Source organism: Hypomesus transpacificus, unplaced genomic scaffold (assembly GCF_021917145.1).
Source record: "Hypomesus transpacificus isolate Combined female unplaced genomic scaffold, fHypTra1 scaffold_48, whole genome shotgun sequence".
In the NCBI taxonomy this organism is placed as follows: Eukaryota; Metazoa; Chordata; class Actinopteri; order Osmeriformes; family Osmeridae; genus Hypomesus; species Hypomesus transpacificus.
Genome location: NW_025813996.1, coordinates 565,590 through 587,736, shown reverse-complemented (window position 1 = coordinate 587,736; position 22,147 = coordinate 565,590). Strand labels below are relative to the sequence as shown.

General features: G+C 39.7%; 1 protein-coding gene across 4 annotated transcripts in view; it reads right to left on the bottom strand.

Annotated features, from left to right (window-relative positions):
* The window catches only part of ttc3 (tetratricopeptide repeat domain 3), an 82,765-nt gene that overhangs the window by 48,008 nt on the left and 12,610 nt on the right, over window positions 1–22,147 (bottom strand). For all 4 annotated transcript variants that reach the window (XM_047017119.1, XM_047017122.1, XM_047017123.1 and 1 more), the window contains exons 13-17: window positions 21,856–21,895; window positions 19,944–20,049; window positions 19,782–19,818; window positions 16,644–16,701; window positions 16,472–16,562 (exon numbers count right to left, since the gene is read on the bottom strand). In XM_047017119.1, coding sequence (XP_046873075.1) covers window positions 16,472–16,562; window positions 16,644–16,701; window positions 19,782–19,818; window positions 19,944–20,049; window positions 21,856–21,895 — 332 coding nt within the window. The remainder of the gene's footprint in view (window positions 1–16,471; window positions 16,563–16,643; window positions 16,702–19,781; window positions 19,819–19,943; window positions 20,050–21,855; window positions 21,896–22,147) is intronic.

Here is a 22,147-nt window from a genome sequence, read left to right as displayed (position 1 = left end):
CGCACTCAGGGCTACATCTGCTACTGCTATTACTATCCCAACTATAATTTCAGATGTTAAAACTATAATATTCCTGTTACGACTAGCTAGCCTACTTCCATTTTACAGTTCAGCTTTCAGCCCTTCCCGCATTGTAGGCTATTTAAACTCTTAGTTTGTCAGATGATGCAGTTCAGCTTCCACACTGCCTCTTGAAATTCAACTATTTCTTCACAACATTCAAACTTATTCTCCCGCATTGTATTTAACCACTTAGCTTTGTTAGATGATGCAGTACAGCTTCCAAACTGTTTCTTTTTTTTGTGACTGTTTTGAAATTCATTTCAGCTTTCAGCTGGCGGGTATTTTTTTAATTCAGTATTTTCAGCTATTACAAATAAATGTATTAATCTTTCAGCATTCCAGCATGCACGTCTAGTTATTATTAGGATTCCTCCTTATGGAGGAAACCTATTGCTATCGTTGTTTTTATTAGTAGTAGTTTTATTGTCCGAGCACTCCACCCAGCTGCTTGTCCAAGCACTTGTCCTCTCCAAGTTGGACTACTGCAAGTCGCTGCTTGCCAGTCTCCCAGCATGCGCAACCCGCCCTCTTCAGAGGAATCAGAACGCAGCGGCCCGCCTGGTCTACAATCTACCCAAAAGCTCCCATGTTACCCCGCTCTTCATCTCCCTCCACTGGCTACCCATCACAAACCGCATCAGATTCAAGACCCTGGTACTGACCTTCTGAGCCGTGAACGGGACTGCACCCGACTACATCAAGTCTCTCCTGCAGCCTTACACCCCCACCCGCCAACTACGGTCTTCTTCAGACAACCGCCTGGTGGTCCCACCGCTCAAGACCGTCTGGTCCCAACACAAGCTCTTCTCCTGTGTGGCCCCCCAGTGGTGGAATCAACTCCACACCTTCATCAGAGACACTGACTGTCTCCCCACCTTCAAGAAAAGGCTCAAGACGCACTTGTTCTGGGAGTACAACGGTACTTAAGAAAGGTTTGTTGGACCCGATGTGAGTTTCCTCAAGGATCACAATGACTCTTGCTTAGAGACTTGTTGCTCTTGTTGGTTAGTGGTAACTGATTTAAATTGTTGTACTCGCTGTGAAATATTTAATTTTCCTGTTACTTGCTTTTCCACAGGTACACTTGCACAGCGATTCATGTTGTTTAATTGTAACTTGTTTAACTACATGCTCTTATGGTTCTTCCCTTTGGCACTAATTTTGGTTGTTCACAATGTGTGCTTCATGTTTTGGCTACCCGCAATGTTTTGGGGCTATCTTGTTGTTATTATCAGTGACCTATGCACTTTGTAAAGGTTTTTCTTGGATGTCGCTTTGGATAAAAGCGACATCCAAATTGGTAAATTAATAAATGTAATGTAAATGTAAATGTATTTTTAGGATTCCTTCGTGGGGGAGGAAACCTATTATTATTGATAGCTTTATTTTCTTTTTTTCTTGTACCATGGGAGTCAATTGCAGCCACTAGAACCATATGGTAACTTTTCGTGAAATTTGACCGTCATTCAGGATAGTCCGTTCTTTATTCAAACCAAGTTTCATGTCTCCCATTAGACCACTCTAGCACCACCAACGGGTCAAAGTTGGACTTGTATTTACACACGCAACTTTTGAACCGTATGTCCAATTTTCAAAATGAGGTACCATAGGATTCCCTGGATCAAGACGAGTTCAACACACCCTATGGCGTCAATTTCCGGTTTTATCAAAAACCTTTGAAAGCCTACTCCTCCTGCAATTTGTCAAATCTTCTTCAAAATTACCAAAGATGATCTTCACACCAAGCCACACAAAAGTTAAAAGTAAAATCATTTTGATCCTCACCATCGTTTGTCCGGTACAGCCACTCAAATTCAGCAGAAAAGCCGCAAAACAGCAAAGGAACTCACATCTCAGCAAATCTTTGAGATATCAACACCAAACTTGGTATGATGACTCGGAACCCTCTACTGAGGATGTCCACACAATTTGGTGTCATGACTCATAATAATTTGTGATTAAAGCCGAATAGATGCGGCCGACATTTTGAATAAATTAAAATACGTTTTTTCTCTACTCCTCCTACACGTGGTCGAATCTTCACCAAATTTGGCAGAGGTTATCTTCAGACCAAGCCTTACAAAAGCTATCACGTTTTTTTTTATTTCCGAAACAGTTTCCCCGGTACAGGCAATCAAAATGTGCCGTTAAGCCAGCAAATAGGAAGTTGGGTCGTATCTTAGCAAATCTGATGGATTCACACTAAACTTGCTGCTTGCAGCTATATTTGGATTTGGTCAGATTTGGTATCCCATTGGTAAGTCTGCAGCATGGATTTATCTATACAGTTACAATTTGTGAAGAATATACATTTTTCAGTGGTTTGCAATCATGGCCTGACATTAAAATTGTTGCTCACCAGCCACTGGTTTTCCAAAGTTACTAGCCACTCAGCTATTTCACTAGCCACAATTTTGTTGTTGGGAAATTAAGTTTTATTTGATTAAAGTTGACTACGGTTTGCTACAGTTTTCTTGAAGAACTAGATTTACAATCCTGTCAAATGTAAATGACCATTGTTAACACCCCAAATCAAGACAACATAAAATGTATGTCACCAAATCTTCAGCTCTTATAAGTGTTGTAAAGCTCCTTTTGTATGAAAATATGCAAATTATTAAGTCAAAGACAAAAAGAGTAGCTCATTGCATATAACAGGGTGTAAAGATGTATTGAAAATATATGAACTAAACAGAATTTATTTTTGTCCAGTGAAATATTTATAAACAACATATTTATTTTTGTCCAGTGAAATATTTATAAACAACAAAATTATTTTTGTCTCTTTATTTTCAGTTTCACTTTCATCACCAGTTTTTTTGTCTGCCCTCCGGGTTTTCCTACACCTGTTATGTAACCTACCGCCACATCTTTCCCTTGCACTGAGCAGGGTCCTCAAGTTTGATCAAAAGCCCCACGAGACGAGTTTTCGCGTGTATTCGCGCGTCTATGTTGCTTAGAAACGAACGTACAGTGGCCGAGACTGTTTAACACAGGGGGGAACGATACGTGCTGGTTGAAATGCGTGCGTCTCAGTCACGGTCAATGCGTGAGGCTTGAGAACCCTGCAATGAGTTTATTATTTTGTTTTGAGAAGACTACAATAAAAAACATTATAGCGAGATGTGTTGAATTCCGCCTGCCAAAGTGGCTAGTAAGAGTGGCTGGTTTTCCCGCCACAGCCAAATTCTACCAGCATTTGGCGGGTGGGCGGGTGCCAATGTCATGCACTGTTTGCAATGTTTTGGAGGAATCCGCCATTGCTGCTTGCGGCTATATTTATTATTATTATTATTCTTAGGACTGTGACAGGCAGCCCCCAGAAGTGCTTGGTCGAAAGTTGTGAAATTTGGCACACAATGGGGACAGTCCCCTAGTCCAATTCGCAAAGTTTCATGTCTCATACTTGGGCACTCTAGCACCACTAACAGGTCAAAGTTGGAGTTGAGATTTTCCGCTATTTCCGGTTTTATCAGAAACCTTTGAAAGCCTTCTCCTCCTACAATTTTTGTAAAATCATTTTCAAAATGACCAGATATGCTCTTCACACCAAGCCTAACAAAAGTCATAGTAAAGAACTTTGATCCCCACAACCGTTTGTCCATGACAGCCAATCAAATTCAGCAGAAAAGCCGCCTAACAGGAAGTGAGGTCATATCTCAGCAGTTCTTTGAGGCAGTAATACCAAATTTGGTACGCTGACTCAAAACCTTATTGTGAGGATGTCCCTTGTGTCATGTGACTAAAAGGTGGTGTGGCCGGAAGCATAAACGTTTTTTGGCAAAAACTGTTGAAGTGTTTACTTTAATGAAGTAATTTATTTGTGAGTTTCCAAGCCTGACCATCGATAATATTTCATAATCGAATTGACGCAGCCGCCGTTTTGGATTTGATGGAAAAGTGTAAAAAACGTTTGCACGCCCCAAATATTAACCAAATTTGGCACAGATGATTTTCAGACCCAGCTTCAGAAGTTATCTGATGGATTTTCCATTTTCAAAACAGTTTGTTCGGTAGAGCCGATCAAAGGCGGCGGCCGCCATTTTGGATTTCATGTAAAAGTGTAAAGACCTTTTGCACACCCCATATTTTGTCCAATGTTTACCAAATTTGGCACAGATGATCTTCAGTCCCAGCTTCACAAAATGTATCAGATGGATTTTCCATTTTCAAAACCGTTTGTTCAGTAGAGCCGATCAAAGGCAGCGGCAAAGACGCCAAATAAGACGTGAGAGCATATCTCAGCAACCATTTGTCAGATTGTCACCTAACTTGGGTTCCATCGTTCCCACGAAAAGCAGAGGGCTGGGGTGTTATATCAGAAAAATCTCTTGTATGTTGGTAACTTGGTGTGTTGCATGAGTGCAACAGGTTGTTGTGACTTAATTGTTACACAAGTGCTATAGGGGCTATGGTGCTAAGTCTTGCTCTGGACTGCTTGGCCCCTCCATTGCTGCTTGCAGCTATATTTCTGATCGCAACTGTATCAGGGTACGCAGGAATCCTGAAGTTTATTTCAATACCTTTTTAAGACTTTTTAAAGACCTTCTAAAAATATATTTACTTAAATATTAAGTAAGACCTCATCACCACTTCAAGTTTAGTCTGCAAAAAACCTTCAACTTAATAAACAGTTGCAGTTTGCAAATAAATCTATAGCGCACAACCATACAACAGAACTCAGCTCAGGAAAGAATAATAAGCTCGGAAGAAACAAAGCTTGAAAGAATAAATTAAAGCAAAGGCAAGGTGTATTAAAATATGTGAATGTTTGAGTTCAGTGATTCACTGCAGTATTGAGACACCAGAGGCCTGTTCCATAAAGCGAGTTTACCAAATAAGCCAGACTTATGTCAGTTAGTCTGACTCATTTCTAGTTCATTCGGTTCCATAAAGCTAGCTTAACGTAGTTCGAACTCGGTTACTATGGCAACTTAGTCTGGTCAGGTTCAGGCTAACTGTCAGGCTTAGCGTGACTTGGTGCTTAACCAGACCTTCCTGTAACACTGACCCAACGGGAAAACAATGATTTTTTTTTTACAATATGTGCAGTAAGCCTCAAGGTTGTCATGGGGAGGAAAAATCAGGATGAAGACTTTTTAATACTTTTTAAGGGCCTTAATTTTCCCTAAATGGATTTATCAACTTTTAGTACTTTTTAAGACCCCGCGGATACCCTGTGTATATACAAACACAAGAAGAATTCGCCCATTAAAAACATTTCAGTTTTTGTATGAAAGAGGCTTCTCTCCTTTTGAGGTTAATAGGTCATGCTGTGGAGTTCACCCCAGTACACGCATACAGGTGCATCTCAGTAAATTAGAATATCGTGGAAAAGTTTGTTTATTTCGATCAAGTAAATTCAAAAGGTGAAACTCATATTATACAGAGGCATTACACAGAGACTGAAACACTTCAGGTGTTTTTCTTTTAATTTTGATGATTATGGCTTACATCTAAATGAAAACCCCAAATTCTGTATGAGAAAATTCGAATATTACATAAGACCAATAAAATGAGACAAAAAACTAATGATTTTTAATACAGAAATGTCAGCATACTGAAAAGTATGTTCATATACATATGCACTCAATACTTTGAGTTTGAGGGCTCCTTTTGCATGAATTACTGCATCAAGAGGCATGGCATGGAGGCGATCAGCCTGTGGCACTACTGAGGTGTTATGGAAGACCAGGTTGCTTTTATAGCGGCCATCAACTTGTCTGCATTGTTGGGTTTGGTGTAGGGATGCACGATAATATCTGCACGACATCGGTATCGGCAGATAAAAGCTTCAAAACTTAATTAACGGCATCTGCAGATATGAAACTTTCTGCCGATGTACCTGGCCGATAAGGTGACGCGAAGCAAATGTTTAATTAAGCAATAAGCCCGTCGCATTGTGCATAACAACTCCCCTTACCTGTTCTAAAATCAGCGCAAAACACGGACTCGCAGGCCTTATTGCTTTTCTAAAACTGTTACTACAAATCTTTTATATGGTTTCATAAATAAAGACAATCTAATTTAAGAAACAAAATAGTTTAATAACAAACCGTCATTCTTCCGCCACTACAATGTATAGTTTCTACATAAATTATGGCAACTTATATTTTATATAAAAAAATGTATTCCCCTTAGTATTAGCTAGACTTTGCTCCTTTTGTATAGTTAGACCACATATTTAAGTTTCAATATTCCTATATGTTTAATGTATGCACCTCCCTGCCAAAGTAAATTCCTTGTTTGTGCAAACATTCATGGCGAATAAAATCCCTTCTGATTCTGATTCTTCTGATAAATCGTTGCAACGCAACAGATTGAAAACAGTGGACGGCCCATATCGTCTTTATAGTGCCGGCTTCATTCCTTGCCTTTGCTAACGCCTCGATTTCAGCCTCTGTCTTCTCTGCATGCCTGGTCTTTTTAAACTCTTTCTCCTCCATTCTGTCAATTTTCTCCCACCACTCGTCAAACGTCAGCCCACCCAGCAAATCAAAATTCACAACAAATTCTGCCATTCTCTTTAACACCAGGTTGCTTGCTACAGTGTGACTTTGTAACGTATTTTTATTTGAAATATTCGATGCGCAGTAATATGGAATGTTATGTTATGAGGACAACTTGAAAGGTTATGCTGGATTTTACAACGGCTTGGAACGCGTTATAGCCAATCACAATCAAGGATTGGAACAACCAGTTTTAGAATTAAGCAATAAGCCCCAAGAGGCCGTGTTTTGCACTGATTTTAGAACAGGTGAGGGGAGTTGTTAGGCACGACGCGAAGCGGAGTGCCGAAAACCTACTCCGCTTCGCGCCTAACAACTCCCCTTACCTGTTCTGAAATCAGCGCAAAACACGGCCTCTTGGGGATTATTGCTTAAATGAGCCCCAATAACATGATTCAACATGTCGGCTGTGTGGCAGGACTCAAAGGATGATGACAAAATGGCTATTTGCGGAGTTTGTAAAGTGTCAGTGATGCAATACATTTTAAGTTTACGGAGTTACAGCTGCATTCTGTGCATATGTGGCAAGAATGTGTCATTGTCAACAACACCGTTTTAAGGAAACTGTAGTTGTTCAAGTTCAAGGAGGTACTGTTCAAGTATAAAAATTGTGACGTGAAAATATAAATAAATCTGCCATATTTGAAATCATTTCAATAGTTTTCATGAGTGAATGTCCAGTGTTTCCCACACATAGACTAATTTGTGGCGGTGCGCCACAGAATCAACACCGGCCGCCACATATTGCGTTTCGCAAAACATTTTCTTTTATCGCTAATAGGTTAAAACACGCAGCGTATTCGTTCAGCTGCATTTCCTTTCCCATGCTCTCCCTCCGTCTCTCTGTCACTCATGCGTCTTTCTCACATATGCACACAGTCACAACGTCAGCACACGTTGGCAACAATGCATACATGCCGTTCTAGTAAGACCGACAGCTATATCAGCGAGCCTTCAGCATTAGTGCCGTAGCTAAAAGTCGAGGAAAGTTGAGGCTACTTTTCGCTAGGTACCTTACTCACATTTACATTTAGTCATTTAGCAGACGCTCTTATCCAGAGCGACTTACAGTACTCGAAGTTTCCCCTTCGTTCTTTTGGTGAGAAGTCTCAAGAGCTAACTAGCTACTTACCCGGCGTCATGGAGCCGACCAGTTAAATAGTTGTTTAGCACTAGCGTTGCTACATGCATAATGCAGAAATTATATTGCTGACAACCCCCACCCCTCCCCGCCACAATTAGGTTTCTAATCTGTGGGAAACACTGATGTCTATTTCTAAAATTATACAAATCAAGTTTTTTATGTCCCGTATCTACAGCAAGTACCCCATCATAATAACAGATTAATTCTAAAACAGGAGAGACTTTTCAATAATGATAAAGCAGAGGTGTATGAATATCGGCATCGGCAATCGTCCAAAATGAGCTTGTAAATATCAGCATATCGAATATCGGCTAAAATTCAATAACGTGCATCCCTAGTCTGGTGTCTCACATCTTCTTCTTGACAATACTCAGATTCTCTATGGGGTTCAAGTCAGTCGAGTTTGCTGGCAAATCAAGCACAGTGATACCATGGTCATTAAACCAGGTTCTGCTACTTCTGGCAGTGTGGGCAGGTGCCAAGTCCTGCTGGAAAATTAAATCAGCATCTCCCTAAAGCTTGTCAGTGGAAGGAAGCATGAAATACTCTATAATGTCCTGGTAGATGGCTGCATGGACTTTGGACTTGATAAAACAGTGGACCTACACCAGCAGATGACATGGCTCCCCAAATCATCTCACTGTGGAAACTTTGCACTGGACTTCAAGCAACTTGGATTCTGTGCCTCTCCACCTTTTTTCCCCAGACTCTGGGACCTTGATTTCCAAATGAAATGCAACATTTACTTTCATCTGAAAAGAGGACTTTGGACCACTGAGCAACAGTTCTGTTATTTTTCTCCTTCGCCCAGGTAACGACGTTATCTCTGGTTCAGGAGTAGCTTGACATGAGTGCGACAGTTGTAGCCCATGTCCTGGATACATCTGTGCGTGGTGGCTTTTAATGCAATGACTCCAGCCTCAGTCCACTCCTTGTGAATTTTCCACAAATTCTTGAATGGCCGTTGCTTCACAATCCTCTCAAGGCTGCGGTTATCCATGTTGCTTGTGCACCTTTTTCTACCACACTTTTTCCTTCCACTCAACCTTCTATTAATATGCTTGGATACAGCACTCTGGAAACAGCCAGCATCTTTAGCAATGACCTTTTGTGGCTTACCTTCCTTGTGGAGGGTGTCAATGACTGTCTTCTGGACAACTGTCAGGTCAACAGTTTCCCCCATTCTGTCAGGTAAACAGTCTTCCCCATGATTGTGTGGCCTACTGGACCAGCCTTAGAGACCATTTAAAGGCTCAGGCAGGTGTTTTGAGTTAATACTCAAAACACCTTGTCATACTAAATAGCTGATTAAAGCGGAACATCATGAGTCTACAATGTTGAACTTTTCCACAATATTCAAATTTCCTAAGATACTGAATTCATTAGATGTAAGCCATAAATCATTCAAATTAAAAGTAATAAACACTTTATGTTTATTATGTCTCAATTGTTGAGGATTAGGCTTCAGTGATTTATGACAATGACAGGTATACCCTTTAAAAAGTACAAACATGCATATATCATCTGCTGTGCCATGTTGTTGCTAACGTGTGCTGATGTTGTACACACCCAATAAATTCCAAATTTCCAGGCCTCTCAGCTAGGTGAGTGCTTGTGTGCTGCTCATACAGGGGCCGTGTCTGTAGAACTGACGCTTTCATTTCCCACTCAGTCAATAAAAGGAGCAGTCACCGTGAGGTAGCTTTCGGTAGCACGAGAAGTCCAACCATCAGTCGTTAGTGAAACGGAGGGTGCAGCTGACAACTCGCGCTTCATCAACGTCCGTGTTTTGTTGTATATGTAAGGGACCAGGGCCAGCGTTGCTGCTACTGTATCCCTGCCTGTGTTTGCGCTGTTGCTCAGCTAGTAGCCTATCGTGTCGTGGTGTAGGAGGACTGATCGACAAGCGCATCATACATTTAGCTAAGACTTGCATGTACAGTACAGTGTTTCCCCTGTTGATTTTACCGTGGCGGCCCGCAGTTGAGATTGCGCGTGTGCATCCTTGAGAACTGAAAGTCGTATAATTTATGTTGTTAGTTCATTTAAGCCTGTTATTGTATTAGTCTCTAGTTCTTGCAAATTTAAATTAAGTTAACTGGTGATTTTCGTTGTTTGTATTCTTCCCCTGCTAGCGAAATTGCACGCCTGTTGATTCAATAGCGATTGCTGCCCTTGCTCACGTTTGTATTTTAGGTGCATTATTATGCTTAAGTCGCCTAGTTTTAATGAATAAATAGTGGGTATATTGTTATTATTTGCTACAGAATGCTTAGCCTATCAAGATCAAATGAAGCAGATTTTGTTTTTTGTTTTGCTTTTCCCCCCATTGTACCGAACTCGTACCGAACCGTGATGTCTGAACCGCGGTACGAACCGAACCGTGACTTCAGTGTACCGTTCCACCCCTAATGTATACTGTAAAAGATCGAGACTTGGACAACAAGAGAGCAAAACTACTTCATGTTTGGTCAACAACAATAGGCTGAACGGGGATTTGAACTCATGAGCATAAGGTAACAAGTCAGTGTCTCTAGCCTCTCTGCTACACACCAACCACTGAGATTTTTTGATTAACAAGAGCTCATTATTAACTTTCCATAGAATATTGAAACTCTTCTTGAGTTGATTTCTTTCTAGACTCTCAGTCAACTAATAATAGTCATGTGGGCAACTGGGCTGGGGCAGCGCTCATATTCAGCTACTTGCACAAATTGTCTGTAACTGTATAGCAGCCGATTCTCTGGTCCGATTAAACTACACAACATATACAATCAGGGTGACCAACAAGATTATTATAACTAACCAACAATAACATTACAAACATCCAACTGAACGAACACTACAACTGAAATCCCTCGCACGGCTTTTGAAACCAAACTATTTTCCACAAGTCTGCGTTTTTTGACATGCCGCACTGCATGCTGGGTACCCAAGGGTGCCGACTGCATGATATGAGTATTAGTGTTTGGTCAGCTTTGGGACAAACGTTAAGAAACGGTTGACATTTCAAAGTGAAATTGCATGAAATTGCGCATGGTATTTCAGAAGGATGTCTGCCTGTTTAACTAAACAAGTAATCAAAATGATGACAGGCCAAAAGACTGTGCCTGGATGCGAACCTGTGACCTTGCGCTTTGCAGGACAGCGTTTCAACCCATTGAGCTACCCACAGGACTGGGAAATTTTGGTCAATTTCTGTAAAAAAAAGAAAGCCGTTTCTCCTGTAGCGTGGTTTGTTCGATTTGGCCAAAGTTTAAACAGCTGTAATTCAATAATCTTTTTACATATCAAGGTGAAATTGCCCATGGTACTTCAGAACGATGTCATCCTGTTTAACTAAAGATATTTTCAAATTTAAGACTGACTCAAACAGTGTGGCTGGATTCGAACCTACGACCTTATATTTTGCATCACCGTTCCAGCTCATTGAGCTATTCTCAGTGTTGAATATTGTCACGTTCAGTTACTGTACAAAAAAGTAAGCTGTTTCTCCTGTGGTAAGCGTTGTTAGATTCAGCCAAGGTTGAAACAGCTCTAATTCAATCATATTTTGACATACCAAGGTGAAATTGTTTATGGTACTTCAGAGATGTCTGATGATCAATATACTTCATTCGAGCTAATTCGGTTGTAAATCTGACACTACCATACGTAGACTCCAAGTAGCTAGCTACTGTTGTAAACCTGGCTTGTTTTGCAGTGGTTTACACTAGGGATGGGCATAATTAATCGACATTAAGAATTTAGTCGATGACATTATTTGTTCATCGATAAAACTAATGCGTGTTCTGTTGCGTAGTGTGAGTCTTGAAAGAATGCAATGGATTTCGCTATGTGGTAGCAAGTAAACATTTTACCAAAATGCCACATATGCCTACTCAGTTACCGGCGAGTTTCCATGTATTTCAAAAGTAAACATGAAGAGTTCACGGCGAAGTGTAGCGTGAGACCATATTGACTAAAAAATTACTTTGTTCACTGCCAACACTGCAAAGCTGAGTATAAATACAACTCCTCCACGACTCAAATGATGTACCACTTGAAGAACGTAAATCCGACCCTGGTTAGTGGCGGTGCATCCTGCTCTCGGTGCTAGCACGGAGGAGCTGCGATGCACAACGAGCAGAGAAAATTACCCAACGGATCTGCAAGTCCATCGAGATGGATATGCTACCCTTAAGTATTGTTGAGGGCAAAGGTTTTTATGAAGCTTTGTTAATTAGCCGGGAAAAAAACGAGGGTCAATTGTGTTTGAGCACAGGCTTCTAGCTGCCTCTAGGAGTTACAGTAATAGTTGTCTTTCTTGTAATAGCCACAGATCTCAATGCGGAAACACGCTGTTTTTTCTATTTTCACTGCATTTTAATATAGCCTATAAATAGTGACTTTTAATAAAAAAATGTTAATGATTAATCGAAAATCGATCGTTAATTCTCCCGACGATTGATTAAGACAATTTAGTCGAATGCCCATCCCTAGTTTACACAGTCTCGCTTAACAGATGATCGGAGTGTTGTTATGGGCTCAAATAAACACCCATTGCTATGTTTTACAAGCGGAGGATTGACCGGAACACTAGAAACCGTTCTGTCCAAAAAAATAAAAAATGTCCTCTGACTGGTTTCGAACCTACAACCCTTTGTTTATCAGCACAACATCTCAGCCAATTGAGCCATTGCCAGATCTGGAATCTGCCATTTTCAGTCATCAACTGGATAATAAAATAAGATGTTTCTCCAATGGCAAGCATTGTCAGATTTGGTCCAAGCTCAAACAGCTGTAATTCAGTCATATTTTTACATATCAAGGTGAAACTTTGCAGGGTACTTCAGGATGGTGTCATCTTAAAGCCTATTGGGTTTGAAAAACCATAATTCAAAATTACATTCGATTTAGTAACACAAACTTATTGAGGCAATGTGGTCATTTACATAAATACACCCCTTTCAGACATTTTGTATTCTATTCAACTGTCTTAAGTTAAAAAATATTATATGTCAATGATACATATTTGTACAAAATTTCAAGTCAATTAGACCTTTTTTGCAAGAGGAGATCTATTTTGAAGATTTTCCCAAATTATCACTGTACAGGAAAATCCATCATGGCAGACCTTATGGGTCCTTGAGGCTTTTTTGTTCCCCATGAGAAATGAGGCATGAACACCAAGTTTCAGAAGAATTGGAGCAATGGGGTGGAAATGCCATCACTTTGAAAATCGTACTTTAGGGTGTAGCCTGTGGCGCCCCCTATGGTCTGATGTGGCCCATAGTTGGCGTGGGGGTGCCCACTCAGATGTAGTATCACTGTGCCAAATTAGAAAATTAGTTACCAATACCAAGTTGAGTTATTGTGGCGCAAGGAGAATAATAATAAATATAGCTGCAAGCAGCGATGCAGGTTCCTCCGCAAAATATTATAAACATGTACACTTTAGAAGATCGAGAGTTGGACAACAAAAGAGCAAAACTACTTCATGTTTGGCCAACAACAGGCTGAATGGGGATTTTAACTCATGAGCATAAGGTTACAAGTCAGTCTCTCTATCCTCTCTGCTACACACCAACTGTTGAGATCGTATGAATAGAAAGGGCAGAGTATTAGCTTTGGTCAGCTTTGGGACAAAGGTTAAGAAACGGTTGACATTTCAAGGTGAAATGCATGAAATTGTGCATGGTATTTCAGAACGATGTCATCCTATTGAACTAAACAGATAATCAAAATGATGACAGGCCAAAAGATAATGGCTGGATTCCAACCTACTACCTTATACTTTACAGGTCACCATCCCAGCCCAATGAGCTATTCTCAGTGTTGAATATTGTCATGTTCAGTTACTGTATTAAAAAGTAAGCTGTTTCTCCTGTGGTAAGCGTTGTAAGATTCAGCCAAAGTTGAAACTGCTTGTACATTTCCTATGAAAATGGGACAACGGGATGACTGGGTTGCTGCTGTAAAGAATAACTTACTTATAGTTTTTTTAAAAGGTTGTTTGGAGTGCCATAACTTGTCATGGAAGGGAATTTCAAACCATGCCTAGCATCAGTGGGGATGTGTCCTGGCTTAGGTTACTGAAATGAATTTGTGCAACAGACAAGGAATCCACCTGAACAATCAATTTACTTCATTAGAAATAACCATTAGCGTTATCTCTACCATGCGTAGACTACAAGTAGCTAGCTACTGTGGTGAACCTGACTTGTTTTGCAGTGGTTTACACAGTCTCGCTAAACAGATGATTGGAGTGCTGTGATGGGCTCAAATAAACACACATTGCTGTTTTACAACCGGAGGATTTATCTGAAGACAAGAAACCGTTTTGTCAGAATAAAAAATAAAAAACTATAACTGATTGGTTTTGAACCTACAACCCTTTGCTTACCAGCACAACATCTCAGCCAATTGAGCCATTCCCAGGCATGGAATACACAAAGTTCAATAAAGATTATCAAAAAAGCTGTTTCTCCAATGGCGAGCATTGTCAGATTTGGTCCAATTTCAAACAGCTGTAATTCAGTCATATTTTGACATATCAAGGTGAAACTTAGCATGGTACTTCAAAGGCATGTCACCTTAAAGCCTATTAGGTTTGAACCATCCTTCAAAAATACATTTGATTTAGTGACACAAACATATTGAGGCAATGTGGACATTTACATAAATACACCCGTTTCAGCCATTTTGTACTTGATTCAATTACCTTTGGTAACATTTTTAAACACGTCAATGATACATATATGCACCAAATATCAAGTCAATTAGACCTTTGGTTCAAGAGAAGAGGAATTTTTAATGTTTTCCAAAATTATCACTGTACAGGAAAATCCATCATGGCAGACTTTATGGGTCCTTGAGGCTTTTTTGTTCCTCGTGAAAAATGAGGCATGGACACCAAGTTTCAGAAGAATTTGAGCAATGGGGTGGAAATGCCATCACTTTGAAAATTTGACTTTTGGGCGTGGCCTGTGGCGCCCCCTATGGTCCGATGTGGCCCATATTTGGTGTGGGGGTACCCACTTGCATGTAGTATCAATGTGCCAAATAAAGACATTTATGACAAGGAACTTTTTGAGATATTGGGGCGTAAGGAGAAGAAAAATAATAAGAATAAGAATACCAACAATAACAATAGGTTCCCTCCTACCGGAGGAACCTAATAATAGGAATAATAAAACTAACAATTACAATAGGTTCCTCCTGACGGAGGAACCCTAAAAAACAATAGGGTTTCGTCCTACCGGAGGAACCCTAAAAAACAATAGGGTTTCGTCCTACCGGAGGAACCCCAATTAATACAACGAAACATAACTACTTGTATACTGTAGGTAGGTAGGCCTAATTTATTTAAGTTTAAACATATTTGAGAAATTACCTACACAAAAATAAGTAAATTAACTAAATGGCCAAGACCACAGACCTTGGCCTCTCGCTCGCACACACGCACTCTTTCTTTCTCTGTCCTGCACCGCCGCGCTCTCTGCGCATAGCAGTGTAAAATGAACGACAATAAACAAATGCTGAGTGCTGAGCAAGCAGTTTAAGGTTGCGATTCTTGTCTCAAATATGGCAGGCTTCATTCAGTGATTGAAACAAATATTATAAACATTGAAGTTTTACAGTATAGAACCGACATTGAACGCTCCGAGCGAGCTGTGCTGTGGTAAACATGGAGATGTAGCCTCAAGTTTCTAGTTGTTGAATGGTAAGCTAACTCCAGCTTACATAGTTTAGACACTACTTTAGCTGTAGGCTCAACAAGTTTACTAGCCTGGCTGCCAGCCCAACTTCTCCCCGCCCACAAAAAAATTTGTTCGGGAAGTTGGGTCTGGAGGGTCTCGTATTGGGAACAACTACAGAAAACCAGAATCGGGACGGACCAATGAAATTGCCAGGGCGGGCTTTATACGATGGACAGATGATCAACAGTAACGTAGTCAACAACGTCACGAAAGAGCGCTTGGGTTGAATTCGTTTTCAACAAACATATTACGTTGCTCTGATTGGTTATAGGTCTATCCAATTGAGCGAAGAGGCATTTGTTTTACGAGTTCGGTTGAAACACGCCCCGTAGTCACAGCCCAACGGAGAGTTTTCAGACTCGTATTCTGACTAGAATTATGAGTATGACAACATCAGGCTACAAGTTTACCATCAACTGATCTAAATCCAAAATATTTCCAGACATCACTTTAGATTTTTTGGGGGTTTCAATCACTTTCTCTGCAACGGTCAAGCTGGGTTTGACAACTTCTGCCATCTTCCACGCACGTCAACTGTAAGCAGTCACGCTGAGGTACGCGCCCACCCGCAAAGCAGACAGACGCGCTGCCGCTGCGGTTGTTTTGTATTTTTTTTACATTCGAATATTAATTTTCATTTTAGAAATCGAATAGTGGTTTTTATATATATATATATATATATATATATATATTAGAATTTAGAACATTCGTTGGCAGCCCTAACACACACGTGACAAAATTGTTACTATGACATCGAGCCTCGAGACAGCAAGGAGAAAGGAGGACCTTGAGGTACATGATCAGTTACAATTTTGTCACATATATCTCTTTGAAGGATAGAAGACACTTCTACTTGTTTACTCCATTGTATGAAAGTCACTCTGTACCCCAACCTCTTCATTCATTAGTCTCATCTGTACCATGATTTTGTAAAGTAAGTTTAGGCTTGACATTTAATTTTCAGACTAACGGTATGATGCATGCTATGTTTAACTGGACAAAACAATCTGTACCTTGTCCTTTGGCTCATGGCTTCTGCCCTTGGATTTGTGTTTCTCTGTGGTGTTGTGCTCCAATCTGTAACTTTTTTTTTCAGCAGTATCCCTAAGAAGATACAAAAGATGAGACTTAAGACATCACAACTTTTCTTACAAGCCAAACAAAATGTTGACAGTCAACACTCACGTTTTTGTTTTAAGCCCATTAGTTGTATCGGCTGAATATGTATCCCCTTCATTCTTCACTGTGGAGGAAAACAATAACTTTTGACATCCCTGTGGCAAAAGCATCCCGGTCATTGACAACTCGGTGACCATATTTGAGCGTATTACTTAAGAATATTCCTACTGGAGGCTCAAGTCAAATGAAATGAAGTTCTCAGTTTGCTCCTGCTTTATCTAGGCTGCTGGTCACATTCCTGACGTCAGTCCCATAAGATGACAGAAAACCTGAGCTTAAACAGAAACCAGACGTGTGTCCTGGAACTTTAGGACTAACAGGTCTAATAACTGGAGAACCAACCAACTAAAATCTTCACTGAAGCAGTTAGCTTAAACACAGTGAAAAACATTCTTGTGAAGCCATACTGAGGCAAGTTGTTAACATTAGCTAGTAAGGGTGTAATGATATACTCAGCCAACGATACGACACGCATCAAGACACTGGGTTCACAATACGATATGTATATAGAAATGTTGAACCTCCAAAATATCTACTGAAATTTAACTCTATGGAGTCTGGAGCTATTTTGTCCGTTTTTGAGTACCTTTGATTTGGCCTTGATATACTACATAAAGAAATGTTTATCATATCAATGTTTGGTATCTTTTTTTTCAGCACAATCTCACCTACATGACCAGTTAAATTAAGATTTTCACTTTGGCATACTTTTCAACATACTGGACCCAAACAGACACAAAAACACAAGCTCCGTGTGGAAAAATTATGGTTTTTTGACTATAATACACACACATATGCTCAATCAAGCATTTCAAAAGTTTGAAATTGAAGCACAAGTTGTATATGTGAACATAAAAAGGTAAAGTTGATTTATAATTAAGCTATTTACAAAGAGAGCAGGTCTATCCATATGCACTGTTATTCATCCATATTTGTCCCATAATAAAAAATTATTCACAATATTCAACAAAAAAAAAAATATATATTTTTTTTTTTCTCCACTAGATGTCACCCTTGGCTCATTTATAACCTTCTCTTTGACCACCGCAGAACCTCCGTCTATGCCACAATGGCTCTTTTTTCTCTTTATGTCAATAAAACGTAAAAAAAAAAAAAGATGTATAAGAATCAAAAATCAATATGTTCTGAGGTATTTGTACTACAGTGAAGTAGAATAGAATAATATATATTATAATATCATAATATCTTAAGTTTTACTTGGTGTATTTACACAAACCAAGCACTCAAATGTAGCTTCAGGTCTGCACTTCTGCATGAAATCGACGGCTGCCCTCTGAGTGTCTTTGTTTATATGCTGCGTAGTCCGAAAGCTGACCTGCGCTCTGATCGTGCCGGCGCGATCACCGACTCGAAGGAGTTAACAACTTCAAGAATGTGCATTATTTCACGATTTTATTTAAACTTCTGTAAGTAACAACATTTGTAGGGCTGTCCCCGACTAGGATGTCCTTTGGTCGACCAAGACTCGACTAAAATGTCTGAAAATCGAACTTTGAAAAGCTTAAAAAAAATATATAAAATAACTACGAACAAACATTTTAGTGATCTGACTCAATGGCTGCTGGACATTGCAGATTCAGCCGCTAATAGCCTACTAATAATAAGACTCGTATCACCAGTCCTGTTGTAACCGAATGCCGATGGTATTTAGTATCTCTTACAATGTACTACAAATAAAAAATATTGTTTGTTTAACATGCAATTCATCAGAGCGCGCTTATCACTGCCTGAAAACATGCAGCATGCAAATTTACAAAGAAGCTGAGTGGGGAACGTTGCAACAGAGAAAGATTTTGTTGTCTTGGCCGGAGAAGATAATGTCATTCGATTTGGATGTGATTCTTATAATAGGCATGTTCATTTTTTAACCCAGCGCGTTAGCATGAGCGAAGTAGGGATAGGCAAACTTACATCTTTCAGGTGGTAGGCTACATCATATTCGACGTCGAACTATGAAAAATAAACAGTTGTTGGGATGAGTTTGCATTCAACGTTTTTCAAGTCACCCGGTACTTTGTAAATCTAAATGTACTTTTAATGAAATGCTGCCATACCACAGATGTTTTTTGCCATTTTGACTAATAACACCGACAAAATAGGCCATGGCAGAGTTAGTAGATCTGCAGCCAATTGTGCTCATGCCGTGTGCAAAATACCAAAACAAAACAAAGCGCAGATAAACTAAAGGGAAAACATTAACACCTTTTCTTTTAAATTATATATTTTTAGAGTTGCTTTATTTGTCTTAAATAATATGTTTTACATGACATTTTTTCTGAATTATAAGTGAAGAAAAAAAACTTCTGTTCAATTAAGTTAAACTCAACATAAACGGCTTTCAAATTTGGGTTTGTTTGTTTGGGTTACTTACTGGTGGTAGTCGCACCCATTGCAAGACTTTTTCGTTGTGGTACGGTTGTAAATGAGACAAAATGAGGTAGCCTGAAACTGACATAGAAGATGCCCTGTCCACTAATAAATCTGACGTCTGTCAGCATTTCGGTTTTCCAGTCACTCGACAAGAGGACAGTAAAAAAAACAAGACGTCAGAAGCCAGACTTGTAAGTGAACAGGGCATCTTCCATTTCAGTCGAACAGATTTTGCCCTGCTCGTGCTTTTGCCCTCAATGCTATGACCACGAGTGACGCAGGTGCAAGAGGTTGCGTGTTGGTAGCTCAACCAATAAGATAAAACGGATGTCATATCTAAAAAAATCACCATGACTCTCCATATTGTTAAATTTTTGCACTGCGATGTATTGTACCACGATATATTGTTACACCCCTATTAGCTAGCAAGTACTTTTACATGCAGAACTTTCACAAAATACTTATCAAGCTCTTTAAATATATATATATTGTTTTATTGACTAAATGTTTCTAAGACTATTTATGTTAGGGATGCACCAATCCATCGGCATTGTACAACGGGTGACATGCGCAACTGTTGTTTGACAACACCAATATCAATCACAGAAAACCCTAACATTAAGACTTGCTTTTATGAAGCACTCAGACCAAATGGTCCAAATCAGAAGGTTTACACATCCCTCTCTAATCTCAATGTAAATGTATCCTTCCACAGGCCTCCTCACAAACAGATAGTACTAAGAAAGCACTCACCTGTATGTGCCCGAGTGTCCCTCTCAACTCCCAGACTCTGAATTGGGAGATATGGGAGAGTGGCTGACAAATGAATGCATTATATGACAAACGCATAGAGAAATAGACTCATTCCAAGCATCATAAATCAGTTCAGGTTGGAGGTAGCTGTGGTAGTCTAACCTTTTTCTGTAGGGCTTTAGTGGTGCTCTGAGGTTCTGTCTTGCTCGTAGATTTTACACCCTGTGATTTATCTTCTTCCAAATCTGTTCTGGTGGCACTATTTGGTCTACAAAAAAGCAAAAACACAATGAATGAACACAATGAAATATCAGAATATTTGGTTTAGGTTGACATGATGCACAAAATACAAAGTCAATTAGGGCTGCCGCGATTAGTCGACGTAATCAACTGCGTCAACGCTGAAAATGAGTCGACATCAATATTTTAAATCGACGCGTTTTTTGTTTTGTTTTGTTTTTTAATAAAAAAAAAATAAAAAAAACGCTTCAATTCATTATCAACCTTATTCTCAGGGGGTCTACTGTAGAGATGATTATGGGTGCAACCTCCGGTGAGTAGCGGAAGTTGCGGTTTGCTATACATTAGTCCCAGCCAGCCGTCAACAGTGATTCTTTCTAAAGTAATTTCAACTATAATTTAACTAAAACTGGTTTGTTTTTAAACATTTTGTCATTTGATTGTTATTATTATTGTTATAAAATGTCATTGCGGAGCTCTGGTAGACTACCTGTTGCGCTGTTCGCGGCTTTACTACAGCTAACAACCAGATTTAGCTAAATCTGTGCCTTCAACGACAATGTGTTGAACACACACCCACAACAAAAAAGGATTGTTCTTGTGACAAACGGTACAGTTTCCATCGCCTGCCAACAGATGAGTACTACAAAAGAATGTAGCTGAAAAACCTAGCCTTGAAGAGACCACGCAAACACTATCGTATGTGTACTAATTTCATTTTGTGGACAAAAAGCTGACGGAGGAAATCTGCATCCTACTTTGTGTTTCGGCTACGAAAGACCTCCACAGATTTAGTTGCAGTACGGTCAGTAAAGGTGGGATGCTAGTGTTCATATAAGATTTTTTGTGGGTTAGTAGTGTCCTGGTCCAGCAACACATGAGCACCCAGTCGTTTCCATTTCACCTGACGATGAAACTAAAACCCAGGACCGGTGATGTGGGACTTTGAGGCTCTGACTAGGCTCTATGTCTATGTCTGGTCAAGGTAGACAAGGTTGTGTCCCACCTCCTTTATTAAAACGCGACCAACTTTATTGCTGTGGAGGTAGCTAGCTACTGATTCGACTCTGAGCTTTTCAGGTTATTAATCGCTTCACCCGCCGTATGTAGCGACAGAGTTAATAAAGTAGCTACATTTGCTAGTTTACTTTATTTGAGGCCTTTTTTTCAGGTCGGCCTCCCATCCCTCGATAGTAGAAGGCAGAGGTATGATCAAACTGTCCAGATTCAGGTTTAACAGGCTGTGTTCCCACATGTTTTATTTCGCATCAAAATTAGCGTTACCATGACAATCGCCGGCTCCGGAAGTTTCCTTTCTCTTGCTATTTAGCTAACTTGTTAACCGTAACCATGACGCGTTGCTAGGACAATGGAGGCGTATGAAGTGATTTAAAGACGTTAGCCCAACTCCGGCTCTAGTGTGTGGTAAATGTACCATACCTGGTTCTTAGCTAATTGGAAAGTATCGCTATCGAATCATTACCAAACTGGCATAAGCACCAGCCCAGAACCAGCATCTTGGAATTTTGGTTTAAAAGGGGTGTGTGTTTGTGTATGTTGGGATATGTTATGTACCTTATCTAAATATTTTAATTAACATTGGAGTTGTTGGTTTAAACCTACAGTTTTGCACTTAAATTTTTAAGCCTTTGTTTGTTTGTCAATGACATTAACAGTTTGTTGTTTTCAAAATAAAATGAACTGAAATGGTAAAAAAAAAAAAAGGAATTGAGGAAAATGTATCGTTTCGATTAATCGACTAATCGAAAAAATAGTCTACAGATTAATCGATAGAAAAATAGTTGTTAGTGGCAGCCCTAATGTCAATACCTACCTGTTACTTGGGGACTTCTTGATTTGTTGTTTTTTCTCAGCTGAAAACAAGCACAGGGGAAAAATATGAGCATGAAGTCAGATTGCATTAACCTGGTGAGATTGTAAAACAACAGGGAGAACACATTTACATTGTGGATAGGCATTCCTGCTAATCAGTGCTTCTAACAGTGTCACGTTTCAGTTTCCCTGCATGTTGTCATGCTAGTTAGTACCATGAAAACCAATAGTTCACAATTAATGCATATTTTTATGGACCCGTCACCAAATGGTGGGTGTAGCAAGACATGTTT